The 13593-nt window shown below is 39.6% G+C and overlaps 1 protein-coding gene across 6 annotated transcripts in view; it reads right to left on the bottom strand.

The window, feature by feature from the left end:
- Positions 1-13593, bottom strand: part of FAM13B (family with sequence similarity 13 member B) — a 67660-nt gene that overhangs the window by 18380 nt on the left and 35687 nt on the right. For 4 of the 6 annotated variants that reach the window (XM_072990111.2, XM_072990112.2, XM_072990110.2 and 1 more), the window contains 7 exons: positions 12561-12687; positions 9158-9222; positions 7640-7694; positions 6630-6777; positions 4417-4482; positions 2999-3206; positions 208-340 (listed from right to left, as the gene is read on the bottom strand). In XM_072990111.2, the coding sequence (XP_072846212.2) occupies positions 208-340; positions 2999-3206; positions 4417-4482; positions 6630-6777; positions 7640-7694; positions 9158-9222; positions 12561-12687 (802 nt within the window). The remainder of the gene's footprint in view (positions 1-207; positions 341-2998; positions 3207-4416; positions 4483-6629; positions 6778-7639; positions 7695-9157; positions 9223-12560; positions 12688-13593) is intronic. The other 2 variants (XM_078385692.1, XM_020782693.3) reach the window with 1 other exon arrangement.

Below are 13593 nucleotides of genomic sequence, written 5' to 3'. Positions count from 1 at the left end.
TGTAATGGATAGACTAGGACTCTAGAGAACAAGGTTTGAATCCCCACCTGGCCATGAAAATCCATGGGGGGAATGGAACTGATAAAAACCACTCCTTCAATATCTCACTTACCTTGAAAGCCCTATTAGGGTCACTGTAAGTTGGTTCCAACTTGACAGCACTGAACACATACACACCTAGCTTTGTGATATGATAAAATAGCTTACCTTGACATTTTTGTCTTTTTCAAACTGCTCCTCAAACTGCCTTATTTTCTTCTGCAATTTTTTGACTAGCTGGTAAGGAGTCTTCTCGTCCCTTCTTTCATCCTTAGAGCTATTAAAAGATGCTCTCCGAGTTCTGCATTTTAAAAAGGTGGGAAAACTTTAGATATTGCAGATATTGTAAAATGCACAAAATAAAGAATAGCAAGCAGGTGTACATTTATAATTCCATCAAAAAGCCTATGGAGCACACAGTACAAAAATGGTCTAATTAATTACCTTCTCCACACACAATACCATCACCAAGCCTCACTATAAAGTTGTAGTTTGCTCAGAACATAGCAGGTGATAAAAGCTCCCAGTCAAGTGCTTCAGTCACTGATATCAGCGATCCCTTCCTTTTGCCACCAGAAGACTGATGTCTTCCACACTAGAGCATTTAGAAAACTGTTAAACCATTTCAAATTGTTCTCTACAGGAAAAAGCACAGCTGTTTCCCACCATGCCAATGTCATTATTACAAATATCCAATACAGTGATAAATACAACCAAACTGTGAAGGCTAATTTCTATTCCTACATCCATAATGGTGGTTTAGTTCATTTCAGATAAAAATAAACAACTGAGTGTCAAGACTAATAGCTTAAATAATATGACTATACAAGTTTCTAGCCCTCTTGTTTGAACATAGAAAAGCCTCCCAAAAAAAGGGAAACCAAACCAAATATGGGCAGAATGTTCCTGACACCATGTCATAGATCGCCTGTGCTTTTTCCCTTCTGTATGCTTGTAATCACATAATCTTCAACAAACTGTCCTCCCCCACCCCAATTTTAATTGAAATACAGGATTACTTTCAGGGCTAAAGCACAGAAAGGCTAAGATTTGGAATTGAAAGCAGACACTGGCTGAAATCCAGTTGCTTAACATAGTAAGTTGCAACTAGAGTAGGCATACTGAATCAGTGGGGATCTGGTGAGTCAGCTCCTCTATAAGTTCCTTTGATTCAGCAGATGTGACTTACTATGATTAAACCCATTTTGCAGACGCTTGAAACAAGAGGCCAGCACTGGCTCACAACAGGGCTGAAGCTCTGATTGACTATGTCTGCCATACATGGTTCTTCTATTTAAAAAAACTTGAAACAATCTTAAAATGACAACTGTTCAACTTCTTTTTTAAATAATAAACTACGAAGATTCTTGAATATCAAGATAAACAAATTTTAAATGGTCCGAACTCAGTACAAATGAAGTTTTCTCTTCTTAAATGCTAGGGCTCTTTATCCTCTGCAAGCAGGCCCAACTTATCTCCAGGATTTCTCTTTCTACCCCCGTACTTCAAATTTTGTTTCTATTTACTACAGGGGGAAGCATATTTGAAGTCAGAATTACAGTACACAAGAATGGCCAGGTACCTCCAGCTCTAGTTATATCAAAATCAGGCTTGGCTTTTCCAAAGGCTGAAAAATAAGTACCATCCTATTTTTCTGCAAAGACAAACACTGTTCCTGAGCAACTGAAGTACAGTGGTGCCTCGCATAGCGATCGTTCCGTTTTACGACGAAATCGCTTTGCGATGGACTTTTTGCCATCGCAAAAGCGATCCTGTTGCGGTGGCCCCTATGGGGAAAATTCGCTTTGCGATGATCGCGGGGAAGCGCTTCCCCGTGATCATCCCAAAGGCCCTGCCAATCAGCTGTGCAAAAATGGGGCCTTTTGGATGACTGCGGGGGAGCGTTTCCCCACGATCATTGCAAAGGCCCCGCCAATCAGCTGTACTGCGAGGGGTGGAGAGAGAGCTGAAGCACAGCTGATCGGCGGCGATTTGCAATGATTGCGGATAAGCCATCATCGCAAACCTCCACCGATCAGCTGTGCTTCAGCTCTTTCTCTCTCTCTCTCTCCCCTCGCAGCTCCAGCCTCGGCAGGGAGACTGAGGTGACGACGCCATCCTGGCCGAGAAAGACCCTCTGCAGGCGCAGAGGGTCTTTCTCGGCCATGGTGGTGGCGGCGGTGCCTCAGTCTCCCTGGTGAGGCTGTCAGTCTCCCTGCCGAGGCTGGAGCTGCGAGGGGTGGAGAGAGGGAGAGAGCCGAAGCACAGCTGATTGGCGGGGCTTGTGATGATGGCTTCCCCGCGATCATCGCAAACCTCCGCCGATCAACTGTGCTTCATCTCTCTCTCTCTCTCTCCACCCCTCGCAGCACAGCTGATCGGCAGGGCCTTTGGGATGATCGCGGGGAAGCGCTCCCCCGTGATCATGCCAAAGGCCCCATTTTCGCACAGCTGATCGGTGGTTCCAAAATGGCCGCCCGCTGTGTTGCCTCGCTTTAGAGGCACCGGAAATGGCCGCCCCATGGAGGATTTTTGCATAAGGTGAGTTTTTAAGCCCATAGGAACGCATTAAACGCATTTTAATGCGTTTCTATGGGCTTTTTAAAACCACTTAGCGATGAAATCGCTTAGCGACTTTTTTCCTGCATGGATTAATGTTGCTAAGTGAGGCACCACTGTAACAGAAATTTATTGAAAACTTCAGAGTATGACGTTTATAAATACTGCTCTCAGGTAAAGCAAATCTGTTTACTTCCTTACTTCCTCTTTCAAGTTACATAGCAGCCAAAATTTCATATAGGTAACATGTAGCAAAGAGAACTGGAAAAAGCAGCTTTCTAAAGTACAACCAGATAGTCAGTATACCCGTCATGTCATGGCACCGCTAATATTGGTTTCAGACAGATGAAAATTCCAGGTTTAATATTTTTGTTATGTAGTTTACTTGTGGACTACCTACCTAACAAAAGAAAGTGCTTTAGATGAAGAATCTATTTTTTCTGGATCATGGAGGAAACGCTGGCTTTGCCCAAAATCCAAACTTCGATGTGACAAAATTGGATGACTATCCTCTTCTAAAGGATGATTCATTCTTCCAGCTTGTGGAGAAAGCTGAGCTTCTCCAGATTCACTGTCTTCATGCCAAGATTTAAAAGCAGGAAATGGCTCTACAAAAAAACAGAACAGAAAACAATGACAGTGGGATATGAGAGGGCCAAGTGTATATCTGATGCTTATGCATGTTTGTTATACACAAAATGAATTGAGAAATGCACTGGAAAGCTCACATCAAAACACACAAACAGCCCAGCGTAGTTCAAGTATATATATATATATATAACAATTTTCTATAGTGTGTAAACTTTATGCATTTCCTTGGATAATCCACATGCATTACTTTATAAAGCTGTGTGTTCTGCATGCTAAATTATGTACAGTGTGCATTCTCTTTAACATCCAGGACAAATGTAACAAAAACATATAAGCCATATGATAATAGTTGCTTTATGTAGGAAAAAAAATACACAACACATTGAAATATTTTGAATTAACAATTATTCCACTGATCCATCTGCAGAAAGACTTTAGACAATGATGTCAACATTTCCAACTTTTAGAAAAGAGAAAGAATCATTTATTATTTGTGCTGCTACATATGAGTAGTCTGAAACATACGTTGATATACTGGAATAGCTCATTCTAATTCTAGTATAATGAAGAACAGCATGATAATTTCCAATGCAAATAAAAATTCTATGTAAATTCATATTAGTGGTAACAAAATAATTAATTGAACTGTAAGTTTCAAAAAATTTCTGATCGTTCTAAAGAGTCTGGAAGTAGGGAATTCCAAGAATGATAATACTTTTAATTATCATAGTTTTAATTTGTCTGCTTAGTTGCTATTAGGATACACAGAGCCCACATTTTAATTTCCAGTGTAAATCTTTAATTAAAACTAAGCTCAAAATATACAGACTAACAACGCGGCAATATGTTGACTGACCCGCTGATGCCTGCTTCCCACTAAGTACAAAAAATGCTTTTGAGAAATCACTTACTTAAACTAAAAGACAGGCCAACATCTAATAATAAGAAGCTACTCTATGCAGAAGAAGGTAATTGTTCCATTGAGTAGAATATGATCTAATCTGCCTGGCCATAGTCTTCCAAAGGCAGAGATCTTTTCCAGGCTTGTAGGCAAGAATCCTTTAAACCTGGTATGCCAGGATGCAAAGTTGGAATTTTCTGCATGCAAAGAATGTATGCTACCACTAACTTATAGTCCTTAAATGGCAGCAGGTAAAGGGATAATTTTAAAGCAACCATAAACCATGAAAAAGGCAGATAACTGAATGTATGGCGAACCATACTTACCCTCCCCTTCTCTCTGTAGATGCATTGTTTTGAAATCAATGAGGGGAAAAGTGATAGGGCATGGCGCTAATAAATGAAAAAATGGCAAAAAATACTGAAGTGAACACATTGCACAGTTAGAACAAACCATACATAACATGTAGGAAGTATATAGCCCCACAAAGAAAAGTTTTCCAATTAACTATGAGTCAGGTGTGGACACTCAATTCCCAATGATGTGGGGTAGCTGGATGATGCCTTGCACTGGTCAAGATTAGGCCCCTATTAATTAAAAGCCTTTCCGGAAGTACTGGATCAGAGGTGACAAACAAAAAAGCCACATGCTTTCCCATGTTTTAGCAAAACGTATTTGAAACAAAGTAAGATTTTCACACAAGACAGACTTTGCTCACATTCATTTTAAAGATAACAGCAATCCAAAATGAAGGGAAAGCTCATAGCAGTAAGGATTAAATTACTTGTGAACATGCATTTGTTTGATATTAGAATGATAAGCATTAAAACAAATACTGGTTTAACCAGATTTTTGACCACAAAACAGCCCTGGCTCTGCAAATTACTGAACTTGGCTGAATCACAGAAGCTTACACTGGGAATGTAATTCGTATAACAAAAAAAATTCAAATTGATTGAGTTGAAGAAGAGAACAGAGGATGGGACGATCTAGTCCAGAATCCAAAGGGTTACATGTAGTCTTCCAAGAATGCAAAGGCGATTTCTCTTGATACAATTCTTAATCTGCCTGGCATGTAGCCTCCAAGGTCACAGAAAGAAGATCTCAAGAGAGCAGTCTCCTGGAGCAATATTCCACTAGGAAGCAGAAGGAAGATAATCTGGAACTGTTTTCCCAACCCTATTGTACTTCTCTGGAACTTTGTCCTAGAGAATAACAGCAAACAGAGCAAGAAGTCTGTCTGTTGCTTGTCTCTTACTTGTCACAACCTCTTCTCTGAAATGTGATATTCCTACTATCTAAACAAAGAGCCATTAAAAATAATAACTTTATAGGCAACAAAAGTACAGTACATCTTTTACCATTCAGGAGTAATTTAGAACAGAATGTGTTATCTATCTGAAGATTAATATGAGTTCAAAATTAATATTAATACTTGGCTCCGCTCCATAATCTGAAGCTAAAGAGGAAATTCACCTTCACGTGCACTTCTCCCATCCTTACTTTAAGCTCAAAGCTGTTATTTTCTGGTTAACAGGAAATGACAGTTTGCCTTTATACCCAAACTAGGAAACTATGGCTTGTGCTGCTCTACAGCACAGAGCACAGAATCAGGTGGCCAACTTGAACATAAGGGAAACTACTGTTTGCTGAAAACCAGGAAGTAACTGACAACTTGGAGCATTTTATGAGACTGAAAGAAGGGAGTGCAGGAGCCCACTTCATCTTCCATGGTCATCCTCATAGCATCAAATGATGTACTGGTATTACATCTTAACTGAGTTGTTTTGTTTTCAACATCTGGCTAGCTTTAACATCCAAGCTAAAATGGTGATTGCCAAGCCTCTGCTGATATGAACACAATGTGGCTGAGGAGATTCTTTCTTGCAGGAAAGAAGAGGTATGGAGAATACCCGAATAGCTATCACTCTGGTTTCTTCAATTAATATGGGGCGAAGGAATCGCCACATCTCCTTTGATCCAAAGATAAGAAAAATATGTCTGGCGGCTACATAGCAACAAAAAAGCCATCCTTTTGTTTCTTGTTCCGGGACAGGAAATTATTAGTTGGCCCTATGTGGTCAGACAAGTCCTCTGCTTTGTTTCAACCATGAAGGGGATGGTTATCATTCAACTGGTGTAATCCCATTAACCTCCTGCCATTTGCTGCCTAGAAAATGATTCCCCAGAGGTTTACAGAACATTTATTACACTACATGAAAATGGGAAAGCCAAATTCAAATACTTAAAACATTCTCATAAATACTAAAAAATATACAACAATGTACATGAACATTAGTAGGATCTCATCAGATTCTTAGCGGTTTGAGTGAATAATACGTGTTTATTTGATATTTTCTGTATGTGACCAATATGGAAGTCTCAACCTATAACGTTTTGCCTTCATGTATATTTCAAACAGCTTTCTAAAAGTCTCTATTCTCACTACAAGATAAGCCAAAATCAAGGAACAACAATTACATTTTCCGTTACTATATTCTTTCTGTGTTTTTAACAGCATCACGAGAGTCACAATTACCTTCCCATTCATCACCACCATTCGCATTCTTCAAATCAAGGTTTGGTATAGGGGCACACAGCGTGGCTTCAGGAGCATTGTTATTTCTGTTTTTCAGTTCTTCTAATTCAGTTTTGACATTTGGATCACAAACCTTGCCCGCAAAACCCTGTAAACAAATAACAATGTTATTTATACTGTTCTTGCCTCTTTACTCCCAGTTCACAGCATACTTGTACTTTGCCCTTCAGCATGCTTTCCTATCTAGAAAAAAAATGTGAACAGCCAGGAAACATTAGGACAATTAAAAATCTACAAAGATTTGTGTTTTTTTCCCCCTAAAACTGTACACGCACAATTAAATACTTTATGGGGATTAAGATCCCCACAGTCTTTCCTAGAAGTTTCAGAAGGAAAGAGGGAAAGCCTGGAGAGAAAAAGAAACACAGATGGAGGAGGCCTTAAAGTAGAAATTGGCTCTTAAGAACATAGCCTGACTTTTTAAGCACTCCCAGTCTGGGAGAGCAGGTCAGGTCTTCCTGCTAGGGAGGCAACATTAAATTAGCCTATCTGTTACAGATTACAGCACTACCCTGAAGTAAGGAATGCCCTTTGAAAGGCTCTGGAGAATACACATTCTTCTGAGTCAGGAACAGGGAACCTCAAATCTGGTCTGAATCCAGCCCTCTGAAGTCTCCTAGGTGGCTTCTTTCCCATGCTGTTACCCTTTGGTGGTTTTCCAGCATTTATGTTTTTCTCCATTCTAAAAGGTCTATGGCTTGATTAGTAACAGTAAGAGCTTTAAACTAAAACATGTTCTTTGTTCTGTCCCCACCACCACCACCACCACGTTCTGTTTCACCCATCAGTGGAATGCTGCCTCTAAGACTTTCTCTGAAACAGGCAGCAAGTCTTGAGCCGAAGATGTTTCCTACCCTTGTTCTAAGTGAAGGTGCAAACAGGAGCATGTAGAACGTTTTAAGATTTTGGACTAGGTTTTTTAGAGATAAAGCAAAGAAGCAAACACTCACCAGAATCATGTGTGACGTCATTTTGTCGCCATCATCAAATGATGTACAATCTTGCCTATAAACAGAGTCTTATTATTGTTTGAGCAGATTATTACTTCAAAGCATCTGTGAAGACAATTTATTCTTTTATACCACATATATAGGCTCAATTCAGACATCATACCAAACCATGGTTTGCATCAATCACAGTTCAGAAATCAAAGTATGGCTTAAGCTTCCAGAATAAGGCAAACCACCAAACAGATCTACTTGTCTGCTTTCACTTCCCATTTGTCGAGCACTCCTGTCTCTAGATGTAGCATCCTTTGTAAACAAGACTAGCAGCAAGAGCCATAACTAATGTTTGTGCATTCAGATTTTACAGCAAACCAGTTTGCTGCAACAACCATGGTTTGCAAACACCTTTCAAGTACAGTGGTGTCCTGCTTGACAATTACCTCGTTAGACGAGGAAATCGCTTAATGATGAGTATTTTGCGATCGCTATAGCGATCGCAAAACAATGTTTGTATGGGTTTTTTTCGTTTAATGACAATCTGTTCCCTGCTTCGGGAACCGATTTTTTGCTTAACAACGATCAAAACAACTGATTGTCAGGTTTTCAAAATGGCTCCCCGCTGTGTTTTAGGACAGATTCCTCGCTATACAGGCACCGGGAAATGGCCGCCCTATGGAGCATCTTCGCTGGATGCTGAGGTGTTTCGCCCATTGGAACGCACTGAACCGGTTTTCAATGCATTTCAATGGGTTTTTTACTCTCGCTTGACGACGATTTCGTTCTACAGCGATTTTGCTAGAACGGATTATCGTCGTCAAGCGAGACACCACTGTAATAGTTTCTGGTCCTGGTTGTCATCTGATTACAAATAATGATTTGTCAATTCAGATATCATGCCAAACCATGATTTATCCGAATTGAGCCTGAATGCATAGCAGCAATCTGGTCAACATAGACAATTGGATTCAGAAGATTTTCAATCTTTCATAAGTGAGAGGCCTTGATATTTCCATTACTGTATAAACAGATAAGGGTATGACTCCTAGAACAAATAAGAGGTTTTATACATAATTCCTTCTTGCTTGATATTTCATTTTTCTTACTGTAAAGCAGCCGCTAATAAACTGCAAATACTGTACCTGTATTTTAAACACAGAAAGCTTTTTTCATCCTCAAATTTTGAGATGAAACATTCCCCCTCCTGGAACTCAAGGTATCCCTTTTTAAAAGTAGCCTACCTCCAAATTATAACATAAAACTAAGGATGATAATAACACCAATTCTGTTTTTAAAGAATAAATGCATTTCAACTGTTAAAGTTGACTGCAATAGTTTCTTCTTTTTACAACCTGACAAGCAAACAAAACTCATCATGCTGGGAAAGAAATTCTAGACAATGCCACCTTTAGTAATTTTCTCTGAAGACAAATCACTTCATCACTTCACAAAACTGTTACTAGAAACAAGCACTGTCACAGCCCTCATACTCCTCAATACTTCCGTATATATTGAAATACGTACTTATCTCCAACAGCTTCTTTAGCTTCTCCTCCTCCATCACATGGCTTCAATAATATGCCTGCATCCTGTTCAAGGAAACAGATTTTAGCATACCAAAAATACACAGAAAGCCATGATTTTCTAAAGAAAATCAACAAGAAACTATGTAGCTCTATTCCAAATCATTCCATATATTCAGATATAAGGAACATACAAATATAGTCAAAATAATAACATATTCAAGATTGTCAGGGCACATGATATGAGTTTCATTTTTAGATAATTTGTAAGCTCCTGAAGAAAATATTTTTTGAAATCTGACCCCATAAAACATTGCAAATGTAGATCAAAACTGAGGCAAGATCTGAGCCAAACAACAAGCATATTAAAGTCCTCTTGTCAGCTTATGTAAAACAAATCATCTGGAGGACTATCTAAAAAGTACTATTAATCCTTGTTGCTAAAAAAAGCGGTAACGTGGACAGAATGCGATACAGTGCTGCTAGCAGCAGGCATTCATACTCTTCAACACTGCAGCAGAATTACACAGCCAAATTTTGATCATCTGTTAAACACTGGTAAAAGACTGCATTATTCTACATTTGAACCTGCTAGTTTTAACTAACCGAAAGGACGCTCAGCTGCGGACGCACCTGGAAGTGAAAGGAAAGTCCGATGCAGACTTCCAAAGAATAGCAAGGAGAGACAAGAGGGCCTCCTTAAATGAACAGTGCAAAGTTATAGAGCAGGAATGGTGATCCTATGGCACGCGTGCCACAGCTGGCACGCAGAGCCCTCTCTGTGGGCACCCGAGCTGTAAGACACATCGAGAAATACTTATCCGTCCTCCAGTCCTGGATTTTGGCACTCCCCTCTGCTGGTGCAGTGGTCCAGTGGAGGGGTGCAATGGCAACCATTACTGGTCTAACCCAATGGGGGATTGGAGGACCAGTAAGTATTTATTTGTTAATACCCTCCATAGGGGAAAAAAAACACAAGCATATAAACCTTGCAGTGCAGAAGCAGTTGTTTTTTTCTAAACTAAAACCTCAGTATTCGGGTTTTAATTGCAGTGTTGGCACTTTGAAATAAATAAGTTGATTTTGTTTTGCAGTTTGGGACTCAGGCTCAAAAAGGTTCACCATCACTGATATAGAGGAAAATAATAGAAAGGAAAAAACCCAGAGATCTGCTCAAGAAAATAGGAGATATTAAAGGAACATTTTGTGCAAAGACGGACATGATAAAGGACAAAAATGGTAGGGACCTAACAGAAGCAGAAGATATCAAGAAGAGGTGGCAAAATATACAGAGGAATTATACCAGAAAGATCTGGATGTCCCGGACAACCCAGATAGTGTGGTTGATGACCTTGAGCCAGATATCCTGAAGAGTGGTCAAGTGGGCCTTAGAAAGCATGGCAAACAACAAGGCTAGTGGAGGTGATGGCATTCCAGTTGAACTATTTAAAATCTTGAAAGATGACGCTGTTAAAGTGCTACATTCAATATGCAAGCAAATTTGGAAAACCCAACAGTGGCCAGAGGATTGGAAAAGATCAGTCTACATCCCAGTCCCAAAGAAGGGCAGTGCCAAACATTGCTCCAACTACTACCATACAATTGCACTCATTTCACATGCTAGCAAGATTATTATGCTTCAGCAGTATGTGGATCGAGAACTCCCAAAAGTACAAGGGGCAGAGGAACTAGAGACCAAAATGCTAACATGCACTGGATTATGGAGAAAGCCAGAGAGTTCCAGAAAAATATCTACTTTTGTTTCATTGACTATGTGAAAGCCTTTGACTGTAGACCACAGCAAACTATGGCAAGTTCTTAAAGAAATGGGAGTGCCTGACCACTTTATCTGTCTCCTGAGAAATCTGTATGTAGGACAGGAAGCAACAGAACTGGATATAGAACAACTGATTGGTTCAAAATTGGAAGAGTATGAAAAGGCTGTATATTGTCTCCCTGCTTATTTAACATATGCAGAATACATCATGTGAAAGGCAGGACTGGAGGAATCCCAAGACGGAATTAAGATTGCCGGAAGAAATATCAACAACCTCTGATATGCAGATGATACCACTCTGATGGCAGAAAGTGAGGAGGAATTAAAGAACCTCTTAATGAGGGTGAAAGAGGAGAGCACACAAAATGGTCTGAAGCTCAATATCAAAAAAACTACGATCATGGCCACTGGTCCCATCGCCTCCTGGCAAACAGAAGGGGAAGATGTGGACAGCAGCCACGAAATTAACACTCCTGCTTCTTGGGAAGAAAGTGATGACAAACCTAAACAGCATCTTAAAAAGCAGAGACATCACCTTGTCGCATAGGCTGACCACCAAAGAATTGGTGCTTTTGAATTGTGGTGCTGGAGGAGACTCTTGAGAGTCCCCTGGACCACAAAGAGAACAAACCTATCCATTTGCTCACTGGAGTGCTCACTGAAAGGACAGATCCTGAAGCTGAGGCTCCAATACTTTGGCCATCTCATGAGAAGACTCCCCAGAAAAGACCCTGATGTTCGGAAAGTGTGTGGGCAAGAGGAGAAGGTGACGACAGAGGACAAGATGGTTGGACAGTGTCATCGAAACTACCAACGTGAATTTGACCCAACTCCGGGAGGCAGTGGAAGACAGGAGGGCCTGGTGTGCTCTGGTCCATGCGTTCATGAAGAGTTGGACACGACTTAACGACTAAACAACAACAAAGTTTTAACTCTTGAAGCTGAAACAGTCCATCAGTCAAAGAGCTGTGAATCATGATGGAGAACTCTAAGTGCTTGGAGTACATATTAAATAGCTGGCTTAGCTCTTGTTGATGACTTGGGAAGAGAAAATGTATAAAGGAATTTCCAAAACTGCCTTCCACATTCAGGTTCAGGTAATTGTTTAAAAATTTTCTCTATACTTTTCCCCCAATGCACATGAGCAATCTACAGGTGGATGAAAATATCTAACTATTCACTCGATCTTTTCCCATGTGACCCAAATCTATTTTACTCACCTCAGTGTACTGTCTCCCTTTCCTGTTATCTACAGTGGATATACCTCTCATTTTTTATAAAGCACTATGTACAGTCCCTAAGGAGGCCATAATATGAAGACATAAAGTATCCCTTCCTTCTTGAATATGGGTTTTTAAATTTTAGTTTATCACATACCACAGTTTAAATTTTAGTTTACCACATGGAGTAATTTCTTACACAAGTGCGATTGGGAGTAATTTCTTACACAATTTAACTCATTTATTTACCATGTTATGTTAAATTCTCCAAACCTCACATGTCATACAAAAAACCAACTGCATACATTCCAATTAGATGTACATATGAGGGCACTGAAACTTTTCTTAAGTACAGTCAGAGGAAACAGAATCAATACACACTAAGCATATATCTATACTACTCTTACCTGATGCCTTTCTTTCTCATCATATGCAGACTGTAAAACTCCATTGTCTACATTAGTGCAATCCAGAGTTTCAGAGCAGTCTTCGAGATTCCCACTATCATTACTAACATTCTTTTCAGTCTCATTCCTAAGAAGAGAAACAAGAGATGATAAAAAGAGCTATCTACAGGAAAATGAAAAAAAAGGCTAGATAGAAAAGAAAGCCAACAGGGAAAAGACTAATTCATTCGAAATATTATGCTGGTGGAGAACTTTGCAGATACCACAGGCTTAGACTAAATCAAGTCTGAACTAACTCTGAACTAAGCATAAATGACAAAACTGAGGCTGTCATACTTTGGGTACATCACAAAAATACAAGACTCACTGGAGAAGACAACTACACTGAATAGCTGAAGGCAGCAGGAAAAGGATCTGAGCCCAGGTCTCCTGAGTCCATCACTCTATCCACTACAACACATTAGGTCTCTTCAACATGTAAGTTACTGTCTAACATTAAGCAGGGTACCCTGAGCATCCTTCATTCATTCTTTTTCTGAGGATTTGAATGAATGAAGGCTTGAACTGAAGGAAAAGTCCACGAATGTGAAGAAAATATGCATGAACACTAAAGTCACAATCTCCAAAAGACTATTGTATTATTCAAATAATCAGTGTAATATTGTATTTTGTTTTCAATAAATTGGATTAAGTTTTTAAGTATAACCTAAAAATCAATTCAAGAGTTTACAGAAATGTGCAAACTTTAGACATTCCAAAATCCAAGTGTACACAGAGGGAAGACAGAGAGAAAAGAAAGAGGGGGAAAGGTGACACGTTTTATACAAGTTTGGAGTCTCAAAATGAAACGAGAAGAGCAGATTTGTAGACAACTAAATTTGAAATTAATTTGAATGTCTACAAACTCTTCCTTCACTATTTTATCTTAAAACTTACCATGCAGACAAAATGTCTTAAATATGAAGTCAGCTTGCTTTCCTTCTCCTTTCTTTATTTTGTTTCACCTGCCCCCACCCCCCATTCCTGCTTTTCG

The sequence above is a fragment of the Pogona vitticeps genome, chromosome 2, assembly GCF_051106095.1.
Source record: "Pogona vitticeps strain Pit_001003342236 chromosome 2, PviZW2.1, whole genome shotgun sequence".
Classification (NCBI taxonomy): domain Eukaryota; kingdom Metazoa; phylum Chordata; class Lepidosauria; order Squamata; family Agamidae; genus Pogona; species Pogona vitticeps.
This window is presented reverse-complemented; position numbering and strand designations above follow the sequence as displayed.